General features: G+C 39.5%; 1 protein-coding gene across 1 annotated transcript in view; it reads left to right on the forward strand.

Annotated features, from left to right (window-relative positions):
• The first annotated feature begins 2,357 nt into the window (after window positions 1–2,357).
• LOC127649599 (myocyte-specific enhancer factor 2A-like) overlaps window positions 2,358–24,794 on the forward strand; it is a 46,207-nt gene continuing 23,770 nt past the window's right edge. The window contains exons 1-6 of the mRNA XM_052134790.1: window positions 2,358–2,458; window positions 11,286–11,466; window positions 16,992–17,195; window positions 23,626–23,760; window positions 24,087–24,249; window positions 24,597–24,656. Of these exons, the coding sequence (XP_051990750.1) occupies window positions 11,413–11,466; window positions 16,992–17,195; window positions 23,626–23,760; window positions 24,087–24,249; window positions 24,597–24,656 (616 nt within the window). The 5' untranslated portion in view covers window positions 2,358–2,458; window positions 11,286–11,412. The remainder of the gene's footprint in view (window positions 2,459–11,285; window positions 11,467–16,991; window positions 17,196–23,625; window positions 23,761–24,086; window positions 24,250–24,596; window positions 24,657–24,794) is intronic.

Genomic DNA, 24,794 nt, shown 5'->3' on the forward strand with positions numbered 1-24,794 from the left:
AATACATTAATCCACAAACAACTTAAGCCACAAACAAATAAATTAATCCAAAATAAAATGAAGCCACAAACAAATAAATGAAGCCAAAAACAAATACATTAAGCCACAACATAAATTAATTAAGCCACAAACAAATACATTAATCCACAAACAACTTAAGCCACAAACAAATAAATTAATCCAAAATAAAATGAAGCCACAAACAAATAAATGAAGCCACAAACAAATACATTAATCCACAATACAATGAAGCCACAAACAAATAAATTAAGCCACAACACAAATAAATGAAGCCACAAACAAATACATTAATCCACAATAAAATTAAGCCACAACACAAATAAATTAAGCCACAAACAAATAAATTAACCCACAAACAAATAATTTAAGCCACAAACAATTAAAGCAACAACACACATAAATTAAACCACAAACAAATAAATTAAGCCACAACACAAATAAATTAAACCACAAACAAATAAATTAAGCCACAACACAAATATATTAAACCACAACACAACAGAAATGCTCCCTGCCACTAGGGGGCAACGTCAACCTGGTAAATAATGTTTAGGTTGTTTAATTTCTTTGGCAGTATTGCATGCTTACATGAGGAGGACAGGACACAATAAGACATTCCCAATGTTAGTAAAGTAGATTTATATTTTGATAATATTATGATTTTAATTTAACTAAATACATTTTGGCAAAGACATTTGTGCATGTGTAGCTGAGTATTCTAATTCCTGTGTATTGTAACTCTTTATGGTATGGTGTTGCCACCAGGCAACATTAAAATAAGGTTGTAATTCATTAACAATGGCCTCCAGGCAACATAACAAATTTCTTTGTGTTGTGGCTTAATTTATTTGTGTTGTGAACTTTTGTTTGCTTTTTAAATTTAGTTGTCTTGTGCACTTCTGGGCAACAGTAAGTAACACTTTATAATAAGGTTCCATTAGTTAACATGAACTAACAAGCAACAATAATTTTACAGCATTTTGTCATATTGGTTCATTAGAAATTCAACATATATATTTATATGTCGTCCATTGTTAGTGTATTACAACCTTATTTTAAAGGTTCACCTATAACTCTTCACTTATTTGTACAGCACTTTGAGTATGGAGGACCAAACCTTCAAATAAATAAATTCAGTTCAATTATCAGTTTTGCATTTGAGTTTTGCTAATTCTTACAGCCATTTATTTAATTTTATATTTTTGTATTGATGGCTTTATTTATTTATTTATGTATTTATTTTTGAATGTGATTATTTGTTTATGGATTTATTCAAGCATGATCAAAGCTAGAATGCTATTGTACTGAATATTAGCACAGTTGTGTGGCCTCGTACATGAATCACATATTCAGTACAACGGCATGTGATATTGCTAGTGTGATACTGCTTTTATAAAACAGTTTGATAAACAAGTTGATATCGAGTAGACCTAACTTAACTTTTAAACACAATATAGCCAGATATTTTGTCTATTATTGCTCCTCTAATGAAATATTGTCTGTATCCGAATTCCCATTCCGTCCCAATATATGTCCTGAATAGAACAGATTTTTCAACTTTTGATGAATTCACGTTCTGCAAGTGGGCTGGTATATAATATAAATACTACATCCGCCACGCTGGCATTGCCTTTTGAGAGGTTTGTTCTCTGACCTATGACGTACTAACAACAACCATGAAAACAATTTACTCTGGTGTTGTTAAACAAATAGGTTTACAGTAACCACAAGGAACAACTTTCTTGGCACAGGACCTCCAACCACTTTTCCACATTTTCTGTGCATGTTTTTGGTCAAAATCTGTAGAATTGTGTGTTAAACTGACCTGAGCATACTACACTCATATGGTAGCTGCAGGCATGATTAAAGTAGCCAAATTATTTAATAAAGAAACACTATGACATTCCAGTTTTGCGGAAATCTATGCCAAATTTGAAGACTTCTAAGCTCACATGGCCTTATGGGATAGGAAAGTGTCTACAGTAGATTACATTTATTTAGCTTCAACACTTGAAACTTGCTTCTCCAAATAGATTAGAGGACTGAAACTGTTTCAGATTTAGTTTTAATAACTTTTATTCCATATTGTAGCTTCTGTTTGTAGAACACATGTTAATAAAACTAAATAATAACATAGTCTTTTTATGACAATTATAATAGTATTATTATTAATACACAGTATTGCAACAGCCCTGTGTAAAATGGCATGCTATCAGGTAGCTCCTTGGCTCAGGGAGACGAAATCGATAAGTTTATTTGTGAAGTGGGCTGGAAGGTCTTTGAAGGACACTGATGGATGAGAGGGAGGAGCTGTGAGCGCTGGCTGGATGATCCTCCTCAGATCTCAACAGCGCGCGCTCAGGAGTCCAGGAATGACTAGGATAAAATCATTCCCGTCATTTTAATCCATTCCTTCATGTTTACGTTGCTATTTGTGGTAAGTGATGAATTGTTATGCTACAAAACAACATGGTTTTAAAGGCTTGCTGGGGAATTAACCAGTCACAATAGAATAATTAAAGTGTAAAAGTGATACGATAATATGATAACGATATCTTTTCTAGACTTGATAATATTTTCTCGAGTGTTGATAATCTCACTTAAATTACGCGCAGTAGTTTGACGTCATAAAGATAAAGATAAAGCTTTTGTTGAATTGTGTCAGGGCTGTAATCCTATTTGGAAAGTACAACGGTGAATGTTGTTGTCACTTTGGTTTGAAAAGTACATTTTAACTATGTTATACAGTGTGAATACAGTGACTATATCATTTATTCTCTCTCTCTCTCTCTCTCTCTCTCTCTCTCTCTCTCTCTCTCTCTCTCACTCATTTTTTAATAAAAAAATAAATATGATTTGTTATTTCTAAGACTTATTTGTAAGCCTAAATGCATAATGCTTAGGTAATTGATGTGCCTTTACTCTGAAATTTAAAGTGAACTTTATTTTCATATAGTTTATTTATTATTTTTGGGAAGAAAAAATATTGTATGGTAAATAGTCTAAGAAGTATATATATTATTAGAATTTGTTTGTTTGTTTATTGGTATGTTATTGTTATGATGGAGTGTTTTTTGTTTCATTTAGTTGTTGATGTTTGTTTTTCATTGTAATACAAAAAGGTAAAAGAAAAAATACATACTTACATATACAGTGTGTATATATATATATATATATATATATATATATATATATATATATATATATATATATATATATATATACTGTATATATATATAAACATCCGATCAGCCACATCATTAAAACTACCTGCCTAATATTGTGTAGATCCCACTCGTGCCGTCAAAACAGCGCCAACCCGCATCTCAGAATAGCATTACTCAAACCAGCCCATCTGGCACCAACAATCATGCGTCCAAATCACTGAGATCAAATTATTTTCCCACATTCTGATGGTTGATGTGAACATTAACTGAAGCTCCTGACCTGTATCTGCATGATTTTATGCACTGCAACACGATTGACTGATTAGATAATCACATGGATTGTTGGTGCCAGACGGGCTGGTTTGAGTATTTCTGTAACTGCTGATCTTCTGGGATTTTCACACACAACAGTCTCTAGAATTTACTCTGAATGGTGCCAGAAACAAAAACCATCCAGTGAGCGGCAGTTCTGTGGATGGACATATCCACTAAAGCATGCTAAAGTGACATGCTACTTAAACTGTTACACTCCATACTCAGAACCTTTTGGCCTGATGGTGGAAAAGTGCCTTTAGAGTCACTATGCAATCCAAATAAATCTTATTTACTGTCTCATCACACTTCTGGTCTTACTGTGCATAATTCATGATAGAACATTATTCTAAAGAAAAAAGTTTCCATCGAGATGTTATAAATTGTTCTGTCTCTGAAACAACATTCTTTTTTTGGTCAACGTCACTATGGCTGTACAGGCTATCGGTCGACAGTAGTTTATCCAATAGTCAAATAGCTATTTAGGCATTCAAATTGAAATTTAGCAATTTAACTCTCCTCGTGGACAAACTGAAGACTAAATGGTAAGGGAAGAAGAGAATGGAGGTAAGAGAAGGATCATCATTCACCATTCTTGAACTACAAAAAAATGTAAACTCTGAATGTGCCAGAAACTACTGCCTGCCCCACAGCCATGGTGGCATCACAGCCGGCATAGAAGAACACAATTCCCTCCCTATACAAAGAATGGGACAGCATGAAAGGATTTAAAAACCTCCAACCTTACTAAACTTAAGGACACAGACAAGATGGGTACCCTGACAGCTGAAACCATTAAGAAAGCCCAGAATTCGCTGGTTAAGGTCTCATTCAACTGGGGCCTTATCGACCAAATATGCCTGGCGACAGATGGGGATGTGTAAGAGTAAGCAGAGAAGAACAGCATTCCAGGCCCATAGTGGCTTGGACAATCCGTACAGAAAAATCTTACTGAGGCTATTCAAAGAGGGCCTCAAAAAGGACCATGAAAAGGTGTAGAAGGACATGCAGATACCCTCTAGTGTGCACATGCAGTACATCAGGCAGGGAAGAAGCACGCTGTGACCGCCGCAACAACGGTGACCTTGGTAGAAGTATTCAACTTTCTATCTTCTGGAGAGACTGTCATTCCTCTCGATGCCATGGGTGTGGGCGTACCACACCAGATCATTTCCCAGCCCAATGCCCTGGAAGCCAAGTAGGTGTAATATGACCCCAAGCACATAACCCCCATCAAGAAACTGGCACCGCATGGAGGTGGTCCTCCGGAAAATGGATCTATGCCTAGGGGTGACCGGTTCCAGTGAATGAGACACTCCACTGTATCTCCAGGTATCTACTGATACTGGAACCTCCATCACACTTACCAACCTGGATCTCCCTGTCACTCAACAATCATTTGAAATCAATGGGATGACGGGACACAAAGTAAACGTACCTGTCAGAACCGATTATGTTTGAGGTTGGAGATCATTCCAACACAACTAATGTCAATGTGCTGCCAGGACTTGAGGTCCAAATATTGGGGATCAGTAACCTACAGCTGGTATGGGGAGAAGGCAGACAATATAGAGGAAATCTGAAAATAGCCAAAGGGACAGCCAAGGTATACATAGCAACCGTGCTGTATCATGACTGGGCCCTGACAGGTTCATGAGGAGCATTATGCTCCAAATACCCCGAAGTGTGTGCTGGACACAAAAATGATTGCAGGAGTGCAAACATGCTTCTGGTCACAGGGACCCCACCGGCACTACAGAAACAGTACCACATCAACCTACAAGCTCTGAAGATCATGAAATCCTGTCAGTCCGTGTTCAACTCCCCGATATGGCCTGTCATCTCTTTTGACCACTTGTGTTAAGATTTTTTGGAGAGAGTCTCTGATTTCATGAGGACATACATCAATCATCAATCTTTGTATTACCGAATGATAATAAAGCACAAAAAAGTAAAAGACGAGACAGAAAGTGCTAAAAACCGGTGCACAGTTTCTCTTACTTATTCGCAAACATGATGTTTACGGCAGAATTCTGAGTTGTTTTAGTGCAGTACCTGTAACTGAGCTTCTAGTGTGCATGCTGCTCATATCTGTGCCCCTATTGTATATGTTCATGCTTTCGCTTTAAACATTTTTCCTATCTTATGCTTATTTCCCTTAAGATCCACACTTAACTTGCAAAAAAACGGTTGCCTTTAGCGTCGTCCTGTTTCAAACAGATTTCCCAAAATGCATCTTAAAATAAAGATAATGAAATTAATTCACAAACTCATGCAGTTTATTCTTGATAACATGTCAACAAACCCGTTGTTGCACTTATTGACCCCATTTGCAAAGGAAAAATAAAAATAGCTGAAAATAATAAAAACAGTGGAAAATAATAATAACAGTGAGAAGGGAGATGTGGGTGATGTTTTATTTTATTATTATTTTTATCTCTTATTAGCCAATATCCTGCTCTCGTTTTTCAGTAAACATGAAAGAATGGCTCACGCCCATTTTTATGCTTATTTGCGGTAATTTACAAAGGAAAAGAAATACTAAAAACAGCTGAAAATAATAAAGACAGTGTGTAGGGAGATTTGGATGAAAAGTTATTTATTTTCTAATAATTTTTTGTCTTCTGCTTCCTAATACCTTGCCCTACTCTTGGACTCTCTCTATAAGAGAGTGGTGGTGTTGTAGTGGTCTAAAGCACTAAACTGTTAAGCAGAAGGTTGTCCTTGAGCAAGGCACTTAAATCCAGGTTGCTCCAGTGGGATTGTCCCTGTAATAAGGGCTCTGTAAGTCACTTTGGATAAAAGTGTCTGCCAAATGCATAAATGTAAATATATATTTAATTGGTTTTCGCTCATAACGATCTCTCACTTGTCGGGACAGTGCTCATGCCTGACGACAAGACCTTTAGACATCAAGCTGTTTTCATATATATATATATATATATATATATATATATATACACTCACCTAAAGGATTATTAGGAACACCTGTTCAATTTCTCATTAATGCAATTATCTAATCAACCAATCACATGGCAGTTGCTTCAATGCATTTAGGGGTGTGGTCCTGGTCAAGACAGTCTCCTGAACTCCAAACTGAATGTCAGAATGGGAAAGAAAGGTGATTTAAGCAATTTTGAGCGTGGCATGGTTGTTGGTGCCAGACGGGCCAGTCTGAGTATTTCACAATCTGCTCAGTTACTGAGATTTTCACGCACAACCATTTCTAGGGTTTACAAAGAATGGTGTGAAAAGGAAAAACATCCAGTATGCGGCAGTCCTGTGGGCGAAAATGCCTTGTTGATGCTAGAGGTCAGAGGAGAATCGGCCGACTGATTCAAGCTGATAGAAGAGCAACTTTGACTGAAATAACCACTCGTTACAACCGAGGTATGCAGCAAAGCATTTGTAAAGCCACAACACGCACAACCTTGAGGCGGATGGGCTACAACAGCAGAAGACCCCATGGGTACCACTCATCTCCACTACAAATAGGAAAAAGAGGCTACAATTTGCAAGAGCTCACCAAAATTGGACAGTTGAAGACTGGAAAAATGTTGCCTGGTCTGATGGGTCTCGATTTCTGTTGAGACATTCAGATGATAGAGTCAGAATTTGGCGTAAACAGAATGAGAACATGGATCCATCATGCCTTGTTACCACTGTGCAGGCTGGTGGTGGTGGTGTAATGGTGTGGGGGATGTTTTCTTGGCACACTTTAGGCCCCTTAGTGCCAATTGGGCATCGTTTAAATGCCACGGCCTACCTGAGCATTGTTTCTGACCATGTCCATCCCTTTATGGCCACCATGTACCCATCCTCTGATGGCTACTTCCAGCAGGATAATGCACCATGTCACAAAGCTCGAATCATTTCAAATTGGTTTCTTGAACATGACAATGAGTTCACTGTACTAAAATGGCCCCCACAGTCACCAGATCTCAACCCAATAGAGCATCTTTGGGATGTGGTGGAACGGGAGCTTCGTGCCCTGGATGTGCATCCCACAAATCTCCATCAACTGCAAGATGCTATCCTATCAATATGGGCCAACATTTCTAAAGAATGCTTTCAGCACCTTGTTGAATCAATGCCACGTAGAATTAAGGCAGTTCTGAAGGCGAAAGGGGGTCAAACACAGTATTAGTATGGTGTTCCTAATAATCCTTTAGGTGAGTGTATATACCCTTTGCGCAGAGTACTGTAATTTTAACTAAAACCTCATTAACTGTTATTTTCTTTTGTTCTATCTGGTTACCATTGGGAAAGGAGGCTGTGGAATGCCGGAGCCAGAAAGAAAAACATTTTATTTTTAGTCCATGCAAGCAACCATCCAGATCACCCTAACATTGTTTTGGCAAATTGCGCTGGCAAGCACTGATTACATTTCTTGCATGTGTAAAATGCATTGACCAATCAGGCATTACAGGTATTACAACTCACATGAGTGTTCTTTAAGCTTTTACACATTTGGAGAATATGGTCATGTTCTACAGAATGTATTCTACAGAAAGGCCATGCTGCTCTCTGCGCTTCAAACAAATCATTTACCATATCTTTTTCACTCTGATGGGCAGAGTTTTTAAATTTCCACTATGGTCTATTTTTATTCATCATACTTGCAATTAGGGATGCACCGATACCACTTTTTCTCTTCCGATCTGATTCCGATATCAGAAATCTCAATATCGGCCGATACCGATTCCGATCCGATACCGGTGTTGTTTTTTTCATAATCAGTTTAGAATCTCATTATTGTGTGGAACTAATTGGGTGTAATCTTTAATATGTAAAGAAACACAAACTTCTAACTACACATTATTTCAATATAAATGTATAGCTTATTAAGATTCACTTTATTATTAACTAGTATACTGAATAATGTAGTAGCAAAATTAACAGTAATTCCAGTACAAGTCATCTGTAGAAAAGAAGAAGTTTTATTTATATTTTTGCAAATTGTTTTCAACTTGTATCTTGACAAGGATTCAGATCTCTTTTTTGTTTAAGATATCAGCTCACCTTTCATTCACATAGTTATTTTATGGAACCCTTTCAACATAAATATTATAATCATTTGTAAACAAACAATAATATATTATAATAGTAATATAAAGTAATATATCTCAACCATGCACCTTTGACTTTTAAACCCTCATGCTTTTATTTTGACATTCTAAACTCTCCAGGAAGTCCTGTAAGTGTGTCTGTTTGTAGGCAAGTTCACAGTAGTTTAATTCGCTTCTGGAAAAAGAACCTCCATTGCCATTCTAAATGCATATTATAAGTGAACCGAACTATTGAGCATGTTGTTCGTGAGTAGAGCTCAAATATTGCGCACTGTTTGAAAGCTAAATACCACGAGTGTGTGTAAACAGAGCAGCGCCATTCACTGATGCGCTGGAGCTGCGTGTGCATTTTATATATTTACTTAAAAACAGCCTTTTGTGGCCTTTTGACTGGCCAGTCCAGTCTTTTTGCTATGTGTGACATGCAATTAGTATAGCTTCCGACTGATTGCACTGTGAATTCAGCAAGAGTAGGTTGAAAGTTCTGTTGCTGAAATCGGTTTGTGCTTACTGTCACTGATTTGATGACAGAGTCATGTATTTCAAAGAGCTGTGACATTGTGGCAGGGCGGAGGGCGGGGCCGGGTCATGATCCTACACACCCGGTCCCGTATTAGGCTAATCAAGCCTCTGTGAGGGATAAAGGTCGACTGCAGAGGATCACGTGGGAGAGAGAGATCGTTAATGGACATGTCTGTCATGTGTGTTTGTGTCCTTGTTTTAAGTTGTTAATTAAAATATTATTTATATCGTCAAGCCGGTTCTCGCCTCCTCCTTGCCATTGATCCCTTTACACTGGTGCCGAAACTCGGGAAGGAGGAGAGATACGCCATAGTAGAGTTCTCGCCACTACCGTCCACCCCAACGGAGCAGCCGCGGCCATCTGCCGGGGGACGAGGAGCCCAGCCGCCTGAAAGAGGACAATGGCTGCCGACCGCGAGGGGAGAAGGGGCTCCTAACCGACCTCGTGGAGTGGTCAGAGCCGCTGCCAGGGGCGCAGGAGTCACCTACCGGCCGCTGAAACGCGGCGGGGTTTAAGACCGCCGACCGCAAGCTGGGAGGGGCTCACTGCCGACCGCCTGGAGCGGGAGCACCGCTGCCAGGTGCGGGGGAGACCCCTTCTGTTCCCCCGAGAAAGCGGCGGCGCGTTCCGTCCGCCAGGGGCTGGAGGTCTGCCTCTGATCCGCACGGAGAGGCGCGGCTGTTGCCCGATAGAGGGTGGAGGAGTGGCCGAGAAACAAGCTACGCTATATTGGAGAACTGGCGAGTAAGAGATTTTTTTTTTTCATCTCTCTCTCCTCTCTCTCTCTCACTGCCGCTCTGCGTTGGCCTTTCCCCTCTCTTTTGAATTTTACAGTGTTATTTGGGGGGGTTACTACACTGTTACAGGAAGTACCCCCCCAGTTTAATAATTTCTGTTTCCCTCCCCTTGTCCCCTCCCTCGTCCAGGTAGACGGGGATGACCTGCCAGCAGACAGGGCTTACGGCACGCCCTCCCCCAGGGAAGGGGGGGGGGGTGTACGTCATGCTGGGGTCTCCCCAGCCTGAGAGAACGAGGGAGGAATGTGGCAGGGCGGAGGGCGGGGCCGGGTCGTGATCCTACACACCCGGTCCCGTATTAGGCTAATCAAGCCTCCCGAGAGGGTTGAAGGTCGACTGCAGAGGATAGTGCGGGAGAGAGAGAGATCGTTTACGGACATGTCCGTCATGTGTGTGTTTGTTTAAGTTTTATATTAAAAATATTATTTATATTATCAAGCCGGTTCTCGCCTCCTCCTTTCCATTCATCTCTTTACAGACATATTTAACTGTCAGCTGCCATATGGTAGCAGCCTGGCCTATTCCTTAAACAGGCTTTTCTTTACACTTAGAGTTGATAGATCATGTGTGAGGCAGCTCCTTGGTTGCCCTGGTAACCGTGAAGATGAACAGGAAGGAGTGAAAGTGCAGGAATGAGGGTGTCGTTCTTTGTCTTCTCTCACAGGCAGATATCAAAACCTGCTTCTGCACTGGGGACACCAGACAGGAATTCTGGGACAGTTTTCTTTCATCTGCTTAAAAGGTCGATGTATAGACTTTTAGGTCCATTCTTTAGAAGTAGCTCCAAATATAGTTGGAATTTGACAATTTTTTTTATCTTATATTTCTTGGGAAACATTCAAAGCCAAGAATAAATGCAATCAAAGGTAGATGATTTGTTTTTCTTTTGGATCTGTATGATTCTGCTCTGAAAAGAAATGTATTAAATTAAGTAAACTCTGGCCTGCCATTGGATGAAGGCTATCATGGCATGGTTTGTTTTGTTTTAGCGTTGTTGTTGTTGATAGTAGCCATGTGATTTTATTGTAGTGGGAAATAAGATGACTTGAATCCATGTTAATGAGAAATATTGTTACCGTCAGTGATGTTGCACTGTACTTTGGGAATTTGCACAGTGACTTTTCCTGCCCCTATAATCCAGTGGCTTTAGGACAGTTCTGTTGATGTGTACACCAGACAGCAAATGAGATTACAAGAGAGCTCTCTAAGATGGATGTGTTGAAAAATGTTTGTTTGATTAAACTGCAGGAAACATGGAAATGTAGCTTGTAAAAAAAAATTTTTCCAACTAGGCTGTTTGTGATATTCTAGTTTTGATATTTTTTATGTCAATTCCATACATTTCCTTAAAAGTAGCTTTTCCGTTTTCCTCAATGTCTCCTGACGTCTCTTTCAGGTTATGGTGTGGTGAAGAATGAAGAGAGAAAGTGTTTTCTTACTTGGCAATAAAACCAAAACATAATCTCCCTCAATCACTGGAGAATCAAGAGGATTGTTTGTCAGAGTAACTAAAGGAAGTGACAATGGGGCGAAAGAAGATCCAGATAACCCGGATAATGGATGAGAGAAACAGACAGGTGAGATGAGGACATCTGCTCAACCATGTCTAAGCTATATCTACTGTAAGTAGACGAAAGACCAAATATCAGCTGATGAACTGGTTGTCTGCCACTAGTTGTAGATGATATATCAGGCAGACCAATTTATCATCTCATATTTGGCCATTGTGAGATTATTGGTAGGCTATAGGGGTGTGTCAGTGCCAAATCTACCAACAAACTTGTCAATTGATAATGCACTTTTTTTTTCTCAATTATCTTTTTAAATCAACATTTCATGTTTAATTTGAGCAATTTTAAAAACTGTTATTAGCTAATATTTAATACTTGATTATGATTGTATTAATATTTCCATTTTTTTTTTAATTCCTAGAAACAATTTTCATAATGTTTGATTCAAATAACATTTTTTAAATGTCTGCATTCTTATGCCATTACAGGCAATACATCATACTAATATACTCTGACAGACAATTCAGTGGCGCTACTAAATCTACAGTGCTATGGAAAAAGAAACCTGATCTCGTGAACATTATGTAAATGTGGCAAATTTTGCAAATTGAAATTACGTATTTAAGTACATGCTTGGCTGCAGTTTCCCAGTGAAATGTCCAACAGGGGGCGCTAAAAGAGAGTGAAATTGTGTTTTAATCAGACAAGGTTTTTAAGATAAATATTAAATGGAGGTTTTAATGAGTAAAACGTACCTCCCTAACCTAAAACTTTAATCTAAACTTAACCATTGTTGTCCTCAAAGCAAGTGAGAGGTAAACAGACACCCTTACCATTTACCAATGCCTAAACCTAACCGATAGAGTTCTAAAAGCAAATGTGACATGAAAAGCAAATTTTCATAAGCAACCACATCATTTCGTGCCACTTCTATGACACTTTTGTCTCATGTGTCAGCTTGCTTGCTTGGCTGGGTCAAAGTTTGAGTCCAAAATTCAACACCACCGTTGAGCTACCATACAAGCTAATCTTAGTTAGTGTGTGAATGTTGGTGGGTCTGTAATACAAGCGTCGTATTTCATATGATGTGTTTTAGTAAAAGTGTTTTGATATCATAACATTGCAGCGTGTGAGTAAAAGAGTGAAAGATAAGTGTTTACGAAGTCACAATGAGCCGTTTCAGTTGCAGAGTTGTAGCAGTGTCTCCAGTGTTCATTTCACCAGGAAATGAACACTGCTGCTGATTGCTATGTGTGACATGCAATTAGTATAGCTTCCGACTGACTGCACTGTGAATTTGTCAAGAGTAGGTTGAAAGTTCTGCTGCTGAAATCGGTTTGTGCTTACCAAAATTGAAGTCACTGATTTGACGGCAGAGTCATGTATTTCAAAGAGCCGTGACCAGGGCTGGACTGGCAATCTGGCATATCAGGCATTTTCCCGTGGGGCTGATCATGTGCAGACTGGCCAGCGGGGGAACCGAGCAGGTCGCTGGTGCGTCCGCGAAACATGCCGAATGGGCCACGATAAGCAAAAATGAGCCGCCATGTTATGCACAACAGACCACAAAACGCCGCCGCGATTTGCAGAAAAGGACAGCGACCCCCCCCACCGATCAACAACTTTTGGATCAACCCCCACCCCCAACAACTTTTAGGCCAGTTGCCATGTAAAATCCCGGGCTGAGTTTCAGTTGAGTTGTAGCAGTGACTCTAGTGTTAATTTCACCAGGAATCTGCGGCGAAACATAGAACACATAATGTAAAGTCAGTTTGCAAAAATGAAGTTATACTAAAGTTAATTTTATGAGAATAGGTTGAAAAGAAATTATGTTTTAGCTGAGTTTGCAAATGAGAAAGACTAGGTGCTGCGACATTGAATAGACAACACATGTTTCTATTGCATAGCACTCGTTGATTGCATACAAAAACAACCATTAAGTTCGACCAGTGTAGTGTGATTGACAAACAAATTACTCCGGTAATTTAGTTATTTTTAATGAATCTTTAGATTTACAAATCAGTCTAGAAACTGACGAGCTATCAGTCTCAATTGAAACAACCCTTACTGAATTGATTGGAGTGGTTTCTGACCATCACTGAGCAACAAGTCAATACATTAAATCCTAGTTTCATAGAATAAACATTGCGAATTGCGTTTTACGTCGTACACTCATGTCTCCACCAGCACAAATGGTTTTCTTGGTTTTTTGAACTGAGATCAGTCGTTTAAATTAAATGAAATTATGTATAGCATATAGCATAGACAAAAAACAATGTCCACGCAGAAACACGCTATTGATAAACTATTGGTTAGATTTAAGCTAAAGTTTAAGGTTAGGGAAGTACATTTTACTCATTAAAACATCCATCTAATATTCACCTCAAAAACCACACCTGATTACATCATTTCAATCGCTTTTGGCGCCCCCCACTGCATTCCACTGGGAAACTGCAGCCAAATGTGTAATATAACACTTCATTTTGGTTTGCAAAAAGGTTGCCATGATTATGTAAATTTCATCAGATCAGGCAGTTACTTTCGTAATGGTTTCTTTAAAGTGCTAAGACAATTCCAAAGCAAATAGAATCATTAATGAACCCGAAATCGAAAAGAGGATTCAGATTCAGAATTTGATTTGATAAATTCCTTACGATTTCCATCCCTTATGGCATAAGTAATGTTAAACTCATATGTGGAAAACTGTTATTTTGTCTGTCTTTGGTTGCTACCTAATGAATTATTTTTATTTTATTTTATTGCATTATGGTACCAATCAATTAGTGTGTACAAAATGCTCACTGAAATGCATTTGCATACAAAATATATTTGAACTGTACAAGATTCCAGTTTTGTTGTCTGTTTGTAGCAGTGGGAACACTACACCTTCGTTCTTTACATACATTATCTATTCAAATGGTCTTCTTGGAATACCCCATTTTTTTAAACTGGTTTAATGAGAATAGAGGGCAGACTCTAGGTCTGTATTATTGGGACTAGACTGACCCACCTCCTTGTGGCTGCACACAGGAGTTGTTGTCTGGGGCTCTCTCTGGACTGCAGTCCCTGTGGTGTGGTTGCAGTAATTAGAGCAGTTCAGGGCTCCACATCTCTCATTAGTCAACTTGGTCAGTATGAGGGCCTGTACAGTCTCTCTCTTTGCCCTTGACGCCCATCACTCAAAACAAAACCACAGAGACAGTCCTGAATTTACCCAGTCTTTCCTGGGATCTAAATTTAAAACACCAACCAGGACCACAAACCCTATCTTGTCTGGACACTCTTGTTTGACAGATTATTTTTAGGATACACAGTGTTTTTTTTTTTTATCAGTGATTTACTCTGATGGTTTTTAGTCAATTATAACCATATGTAGAAATAAATTCCTGTATAAATGAATAGTGCTTGTGTAGCTGTGATTTTTTTTTGGGTGAATCATATTCATACAGTATTTCATTGTCAACCAAGCCTCTTGGACACAATAACCACATGTATGTCATTTCTCCTTTGCCTTCATTTTAAGTGAAACGATGGCCTGATGTAGGAAACCTATTGACTATGTTAGCCTGACCCTTAGAAAAAACTGGTAGGTGGTACCTAGCACAGGGATGCTGTCAAAGATAATACAATAAACAATGAACATATTCATAAACAATGTTTTTACACAGTATTTCAAGGTACTTCAAAGAAAACCATGGTATTCAGGTCCCAAAACACATGGTATTACCATGTTACATGTCCAAAAAGCCATGGCATTACTAGAACCCATGCTTAGGCTATTAAAACTTGATTTTACACTGTGACATTGACAACAAACACAAAAGAGCTTGTTCTCAGTTAGTGTTACATGCACTGCTGTAAGAATCTGGCCCTTAGCATGGAAGTGCTCTTATACTTGAGATTCCTCAGGGAGGGGTGATAATTGGCAGGAAGCATGATAAGATGTGGCAACCCTGACAACTGGGCTCAACCACACAGTATACACTGATCAGCCACAACATTAAAACCACCTGCCTAATAATGTGTAGGCCCCCCTCGTGCCGCCAAAACAGCGTCAACCCGCATCTCAGAATAGCATTCTGAGATGCTATTTTTCTCACCGCAATTGTACAGAGCGGTTATCTGAGTTACAGTAGACTTTGTCAGTTCGAACCTCTCTGACCTTTCTCATCAACAAGGCATTTCCATCCACAGAACTGCCGCTCACTGAATTCTAGAGACTGTTGTGTGTGAAAATCCCAGGAGATCAACAGTTACAGAAATACACAAACCAGCCCATCTGGCACCAACAATCATTCTTCTAGCTATTTAGGCTGTCTCAATTGCTTCTGTCTCTTTATGTAATCTCAGACTGATACAATGTTCAGTGGGCGGCTTTGTTGGGGCCATGACATCTGTTGCAGATGTCTCCCTGTTCATCTATTCTAATCATTTCTATTTGCAGAAGTAATGTTTGTGAGGCTAACATTTATATTTCCTATTGATATATTTTCCTATTTTGTGCCTAAGAATGTTGCACAGTACTGTATGTGCAAGGTAGGGGTATTTACAGTGAATATGCATATGTGCATGAGACATTTATTAACATTATTGCACTATTGGGGAGTCCTGAAGGCAGTTTAATTGTTCATGTGGAAAACTGTTATTGTGTCTGTATATCCTGGTGCTCAGTGCTCTGTAGCGCTGGCCAGAGGGCAACAGTTCAAGAGGGAGTGGGCAGGGTGTGTGGGGTCCAGAGTGATTCTACCTGCATGTTTCCTCACTCTGGAGACGTACAGGTCTTGGAGGGTGGGCAGGGGGGCACCAATAATCCTCTCAGCAGTCCTGATTATCCTTTGTAGTTTCCTTCTGTTTGATTTGGTGGCTGAACCAAACCAGACAGTTATAAATGTCTCAATGATGGCCAAGTAGAACTGTGTCAGCAGCTCCTGTGGTAGGCTAAGCTTGCTCAGCTGGCAAAGGAAGTACAACCTCTGCTGAGCCTTCTTCACAATGGAGTCTATGTGGGTGTCCCACTTCAGGTCCTGAGAGATGGTAGAGCCCAGGAACCTGAAAGACTCCTCTGCTGCCACAGTGCTGTTCAGGATGGTGAGGGGGGTCAATGTTGGTGTGTTCCTCCTGAAGTACACAACCATCTCCACTGTTTTGAGCATGTTCAGCTCAAGGTTTTTGTGACCGCATCAGACAGCCTCCTATCTGTATGCGTTCAAAAAGTCTTATTATGTGACAAAATAATTTTAAAAGTACAAATATTCATAAGCTAATAAAAACTGCACACAAAGTAATACAGTATATAATAACATATATTATAATATATTGACACCAACAAAACATTTTTTAGGGATGAGATCAGGTAGAATAATTGACCACATCTTGTACCAGCCCTGTTTGTAACTACAGTATATGCATAATGTATAACAGCTTTCTCTGTACAGTAGTTTCTCTGTATTTTTTATGTATTCTTTTTGTTTGGATGTGTCTTTTGGTTGTAACCATTTATAATTGAATAGCTACAAATGTCAACCCACTTTATAGGCAAATAGAACTTGATCAAGTTACTTGAGTTCATTAACTAATTTTTTGTGTCTTAGGTGACATTCACAAAGAGGAAGTTTGGTCTGATGAAGAAGGCGTATGAGCTCAGTGTTCTGTGTGACTGTGAAATAGCCCTGATAATCTTCAACAGCTCTAATAAGCTCTTCCAGTACGCCAGCACGGATATGGACAAGGTCTTACTCAAGTACACAGAATACAGTGAGCCCCACGAGAGCAGAACCAATTCTGACATCGTAGAAGTAAGTGGCTGCACATTCAGGCAGGTTGTAAACTTCAAAAGCAGAATATGGATTATGCTTCTAACAGTGTTTCATTACAGCAAAGTTTCAGTTATGATTAATGATTTGTTCTTATTTAAAGCTGAAGTGTATAATTTTGGTGCCACTAATGCCACCAAATGGAATTGCAAATATAAGGATGAAACAGGTCCTTGTTTTAATTTTGTTTTATGGTTTTGAAAGGTTTTGAAATGGCCATTGGTTTGACCTCTTCAAAACTCACACCATTTGTTGAGTCAAATATTGGGATACTAAAATGAACAGAACAGTGTTTTGATAGTGCCACAGAGCCACAGTGTTTAGTCTTTTCAGGGAAATCAACTCACGAATGGCCTACTTATAGTCTCTGCATATTGAGCTGAAATATAAGAAAGTATTTTAAAATTGAAAAAATGAAATATTCAATTATCCTTTAACAGAGACAATTTAGCAGATACGGACCACTTCTATAAAAATAAATGGGAGAAATTGGAACACCCTATGGCCAAAAGAGGTAGATAAGGAAGTATTTACCTTTTAGGTAAAAGAGCCAATCACCTTTTAAATGCAGACATCTTGAGAATGTGCATGTGCATTAGCTGAACAAGCCTGAAATATATATTTTTTATCACTGGTTGTGAGAGCCTGTCTGCATCAGAAGGGCACAGTTCAATGGCCAGATGTGAAGTTTCCACAATTCCGGTTGTGGTTGCCAACTCGTGCGTCTCTTGGGCATCCAAGAGCTCTATTAACTCTGGGAACCATGGGCAGTGTTTCATTACAGCAAAGTTTCAGTTATGATTAATGATTTGTTCTTATTTAAAGCTGAAGTGTATAATTTTGGTGCCACTTGAAGTGGACGAGAAGGAATGCATACTTGCATTCCACTGGCCATTTGTGGGCTAGAGCATCCAAGCCCAACAGAGCATGAGTCAGGGAGTACCACAGGTGACAATACATTGCCTCCAGGGATGCAAATAGGTCTATATTCATCAAATAGATCTCATATCATCAGATCTTTCAGAGGATGATGTCTCCAATCTTCTTGTATAACACTCTGTCACAAGCGAAAATCTGCACTGCGGTTCAGGTGACCCGGTATGGAAAGCCAAGAGGGTCAGAATTCACGTGTTTTGTATCGCTGTATTAAGCTTTGAAACGGCATTTACAAAACGCCATAAGGCAGGATAACATAACTCCTGCTCTATCGCGTTTGAGGTATCTACGGCAAGTCGGAGGATTGAAATTAATGCCAATATGAGAGAAGATGGTAGAGCTCATGTGATCCTAATATTTTAATAATAATATTAATTTTAAAGAAACAGTGATTTTTAGACTCTACATATACACTATTAGCAACCTAACTGTCAGCCACTGGCGACATGCTGCAACAAATTAGCTGAAAGTGTGAATGCAGCTTTACGATGTTTAGAAAACGCCTTTTCAAAGCTTAATACGCTGATGCAAAACACGTGAATTCTGACCCTCTTGGCTTTAATTTGCTCATTTACATAACTCCTGCCCTATCGCGTTTGAGGTATCTACGGCAAGTCAGAGGATTTAAATCATTAACGACAAAGAGGAACTTTGTTTCACATTGCAAACGCACATTAATGCGTTTATAATAATAAACCGAATTTTGTTGTCAGATAATCCAGGACCTGATGTCCTTCTGTCATCATTAAATAGGTAAGGATTTTGTCTCTGCTGTCCAAACATTTATTCAACTACTCCTACGGAATTTGCCTCAGGAGGCTAACTAAGCTAGCTATTGGTTTTCACACACTTTGCAAACTAAATAAAGTAGTGAATTATTTCAAAATGTGATAAACATTCTGAGTGATTCCAAACTTATGAAAAGTTGTGTGTGTGTGTGTGTGTGTGTGTTGCAATTATTGGAAAAGCATTGATGTACTTATTCTCATAACTATTTTTACATTGTATTTACATTTTCAGAATTGAAACCATGCATAGGAGTCTGGAGTGGGCAAGGAGGAGGCTTATAAATGATCAGGCTGCAGATTAAATAATCCATGGGATAACAGAGTTAATTCAGATGGTTCGGAATTTAGACAGGAGAACACATAAAGGGGAATGACATCACACTAAAATTAATGAAACTCATTCAAAGATTAAAAAAAAAATGCTTTTCTTGTTGAGGTTGTTCTGAATAGTAATTATTGAGACAATTATAATATAATTAAATAATGATCCTCTTCATGGAATAATTGTTTAGTTTGCTTTGCTACTTACTCAGTAGTCTAAAACAAAGCATGGCAGAGTAATATTTCTTCAAATGGATCTGGGTATTGACCGCCATTGCAGGTTTCCACATTTTACAGTGTATGTAATACAATCACAACTTACCTTTATTGTTATTTTTATTGTGGATAAAGATGTGATGAGAATATCTGCCATCTGTGGTACTGTAAACTGCAAGACCTCTGAAATGACAGATGACTCTGTAATGTAAAGTAATGGCATAAAATGGTGCACCTCTTGATCCACTACTAATCAATGGCCGTCGATACCCAGATCCGTCTGAAGAAATATTATTCTGCCATACTTTGTTTTAGACTATTGAGTAATTAGTAAATTCCCTTAATGTGTTCTCCTGTCTAAATTCCGAACCATCTGAATAAAGCCTCCCCCTTGCCCACTCCAGACTCGTATGCATGGTTTCAATTCTGAAAATGTAATGTACTTGTACAATGACATTAAAGATATTCTATTCTAATTCTAAAAATAGTTATGAGAATGAGTACATCAATGCTTTTCCAATACTTACAACACACACACACACACACACACACACACACACACACACACACACACACACACGCACGCAATTTTTCAGGAGTTTGGAATCACTCGGAATTTTTTTTCACTTTTTTGAAAGAATTTGCTACTTCAGTTAGTTTGCAAAATTTTAAGCTTTGTTAGCCACCTAGCTGTTAACCCTGAGACAAATTCTGTGTGAGTAGTTCAATAAATAGTTTTGGACAGCAGAGACAAAAATGTATCTATTTAATGATGACAGAAGGACATCAGGTCCTGGATTATCTGACAAAAGAATTTGGGTGTTGTAATTTAATCTTCATGCCGGTGATGTCACAAATGCTGCTCACGATTGGCGGGAGACCTCCTGCCAGTATGAGTGCACCTCCAAACCACGATCTTGCGCTTGGGCCAAAGACATTGGGACCTCATCGGAGGCTCCATCTCTGTTTTCCTTGTGATGGTGCAACAAATGCATTGAGAATGCATGGGCGTTGTCCTGAAAAGAGCATGAGCAAGTCGGAGATTTGGCAAGAGGTGCTTGTCGGCCTGTGGCTGCTTTTGCACCACCTGAGACCTTTCTGTGAATGCACTGAACAGGCACTGTTGAGACACCGGGGTGTCTAACAGCACAGCTTTGTCCCTCTTACACTTTGGCAGAGTGGAGGGCGAGGACAACACTTACTCGCCGGTTCTCCGATACGCCGTAGCTTGGTCCTTGGCCACTCCTCCAACGGACGACAGCCATGCCTCCCCGGGTGGATCGGAGGTAGTCTTCTGGCCCCTGGTGGACGGAATGCCTCACCGCTTTCTCGGTAAACAGAAGGGGTCTCCCCCATTCCGGCAGCGGTTATATGGCTGGGAGCCCCTCCCCGCTCGCGGTCATCACGACCCTGCCGCATTTTGCGGCTGGTAGTTGTCTCTCCCGCCCCTGGATCAGCACAAGTGTAAAGGGATTAATGGAAAGGAGGAGGCGAGAACTGGCTTGACAATATAAATAATATTTTAATATAAAACTCCGAAAAAAAGACTGTGGCAGGGCGGAGGGCAGGGCCGGGTCGTGATTATACACACCCGGTCCCTTATCAGGCTAATTAAGCCTCCGAGAGGGATAAAGGCCGATGGCAAATGGTGGTGCGACGAGAGAGAGATAGTTTACGGACATGTCTGTCATGTTTATGTTTGTGTCTTTTTAAGTTTATCATTAAAACTATTATTTATATTGTCAAGCCGGTTCTCGCCTCCTCCTTTCCATTGACTGCTTTACACTGGTGCCACAAAGACAACACACACACACACACACACACACACACACACACACACACACACACACAGGTTCCGTAAATCTTTCTCCCTGTCCCACTGCAGTCTCCAGTCAGCCTTTATCCCTCTCTGAGGCTTGATTAGCCTGATTAATTTCTAACAAATTAATCCAGAGAAGGTGCTCTGCGGACACCAGGCTACCCATCAATCTGCCGATGGCTTGTGCAGTGATCATTGTAGCCAGAGAGCCATGTCAGTGGTGCGGTGCAGCTTATTGAAAGACCCGCTTGTGTCCATCTCCCTGAGCAAGTATAACCAATCATCTAGGCGAGTATGCTCATGTGCACTGGGAGTGGGCCCTTCCAGCTTTAAGTTCTCAACTGCCCAGGAAAGCACTGCTTCCATTAGCTTACATGAATGAAAATTGCTTACATGCATGAGGAAAGGCATTTTTGAATCAAAGCTTTTATACTTCGGTCCCAGATTAGCATATTTTCATATTTGGAGCTTTAACATAATTGATAAATGAAGTGGAGTAAAAATGTTATGTTAGAGAGAATGCAACATCCAAATCGCATTCGACACTGATTAGGCAAACGTGATTACTTCTTGGATTCAACGTGGTTTCCGAATCCGGGTCTCTGGGTTCTGTAGCCAATACAAAAATGTCTGTTAATAGATGGTGCTTGTCAGGGAGTCTGCATAATGTGGCCGATACTAGGGTACTTTAAGTATCAAAAAACATGCCAACGTCCCTTGTGATAATGTTGCCTCCATATGCTGAAAAGCCCTTTTTGTGCTGTTCCACACTAACACTTCTGCTGTATTATGACATATAGTGCAGTACTAGAAGTGTGGCAACTCTTGTATTGTTTCCCCTGGATTAATTGTTTATGCTTGGATTATTCTCATTTGTATTTGTATTTGAAATCAAAATCACTTTAGATAAAATGTAAATGTAATGCATTTGGAGTATTATGTGTGTTCTCTATGAGTTTTTTCATATAATAAAAAAAAATCAAAGAAACTTGTGCATTCGAATAGTTGACTGTCACGAACCCCGCTCCTCTGCCCCATCCCCGCTTCGTCGCACACACACTCACTCCCTCGACCTCACTCCCTCGCTCCGCCCCCTCGAGCTTTGCACACTCTTTTTGCTCGCTCGAGCCCTCATGCCCACTTTGCTCCTACTCGCTCACATGCTCGTAGGTTATCTCCCTTCCTCGAGTTTCTCACGCGTTTCCAATCCCCCAGAACATTATGACCACCTGCACTCACGTCATCTGCACTCCTGCACATTAGTTTCACCTGCACTCGTCTCATCACCTATCATTGTTTACACCTGCACTCGCCCCTATATATTTCACAACCCGTTCGTCTCACTCCTGTTGGTTATTGTATTTAGTTTCCCGTGTCCTTGCCCCCCGCTAGTCTCGCCTAGTTTTGAACTCCTCAAGCCCTTAGCTTGCCAGCTCCCCTTGTTCCCCTGTCGTTGATCCCGCTAGTCCCGTCTTGTTCTACGCCATAGTTGTTAACTGTTTTCCCGGCTTCGACCTCCCGCTCTCGTTGACCACTCTCTCCCGGATTTGCCCCTTCCTTCTATTCTGATTCCCCGGCTCCGACATCACGCTCCCCTTTGACGCCTCTTCACTGGATTTGCCCTTTTGTGTACTTCGCACGCTTTGTTATCTAATAAAGCTGTTTGAATTCGACATTGTGACTGTCTCTTCTTGTGCGGGTTACATTGACACTATATACTTTTGGGGAGGTGGCATGTTCTGCAGTTTGGCATTCTGTACTCCATCTAAAACCATTTTAAACAGCATTTTGCTAATTATTATAATATCTAATATATTTATAACATATATTATAATATATTTGATTATATACTGTATTATTTTGTGTGCAGTTCTTATTAGCTTATTAATATTTGTACATTTAAAATTAATTTGTCACACCATAGAACGGTGTGGTGGTGGTGTAGTGATATAAGCACATAACTGGTAATCTGGTAATCAGAAGGTCACTGGTTTGAGCCCCACAGCCACCACCATTGTGTCCTTGAGCAAGGCACTTAACTCCAGGTTGCTCCAGAGGGGATTGTCCCTGTAATAAGTGCACTGTAAGTCACTTTGGATAAACGTCTACAAATGCATAAATGTAAATGTAAAGAGGTGTTACACACTAAGAGGCTAAGATATACACTTTCCCATACAAATTCATATAAACTTTAACCAAAATCTTGAAAAATCCTTATGGACATGTTGTGTCAACTACCTTTTAATTTAGCTTATATTTGCTTTGCTTAAAAACATTAAATTGCTAATGAATGAAACATTTTCATACTCTCATTCTTTGCTGCTCCCTATAGGTGTTGAAAAAGAAAGAGCAAAGAGGCTGTGCCAGCCCAGATCCAGAGACATCATACATCCTCACCCCTCACAAAGAGAAGAAATATCAGAAAATTAACGAAGAGTTCGACAATATGATGAGAAATCATAAAATTGTAAGCAAAGCCCAAGGCATCTTTTTTCTTCACGGCGTCTATGTTAATTAAGAGTAAACTTTCACCTCAAAACCTTGTCACTCAAATGTTTCACATGACATCATCATAGCATGGCACAATGTTAATTTACAGTGACCTGGGGTGGCTTGTTGAGCAGAGTGTGATATCACTTTTCAAAGCAATAAAACTGATTATTTTCATCTGGCAGACATTAAAATGAGCATGATTATTTCTGCAGTATCTGAAATCATGTTTAATCTATATCCCTGACATTTATTTCATTCTCTCTCTCTCTCTCTCTCTCTCTCTCTCCTTATCATCACCAGCCAGTTGTTTTGGGTGAGCAGAGTTTTTCTTTACCTTTGACTTTGCCCAACAACAACCCCTCTCATCTCTCCTGTAGTACAGACAGTTCGCTGGACGTCCCAGCATCCCTAAGTGGGGCGAACATACTGTCTCTCCAGAGGTCTGATAGCACAGGGGTCATGGGTATGTACAAATAAAAGTACCAAAAATTGCCACGGTATTATGATAGAGTAAAGTATATTGAAACACATGTGGGAATACATATATGGAAATTGTAGTCATCATTATATATAATGTTTCAAAGTACAAAGCATCACCATCCGTTACCAAAATTGTATCATGGTACACCACAGTACTTTTTGTTTTTTACTTCTCATTTGCATAATTATTTTAGTGAAAAGTAAAACAAAGCAGGCAGCACATGCACATAGCTTCACAGCTAATTAATCAGTTTCGCCCATTTTATAGTATGAACTTCTGTTTTTTACGAGTAATCTCTAATCTCATGATTTCATCTTTCTCATGATCAGATGGTTTGCCAAGTTACTCAGATGTCACACTTCCAAATGGTGTCCACTCCTGTCATGTGGGTAGGTACTTACTGTGGAGATAGCAGGTTAAATTATACTTATACTTATGATACAATATGAATGATTATAATGATAATGTTCAACTAACTTGCAAGTCTGTTTAAATAACACATATGACAAGTGTCATTTACTCCTGTG

This window comes from Xyrauchen texanus, chromosome 1, assembly GCF_025860055.1.
Source record: "Xyrauchen texanus isolate HMW12.3.18 chromosome 1, RBS_HiC_50CHRs, whole genome shotgun sequence".
In the NCBI taxonomy this organism is placed as follows: Eukaryota; Metazoa; Chordata; class Actinopteri; order Cypriniformes; family Catostomidae; genus Xyrauchen; species Xyrauchen texanus.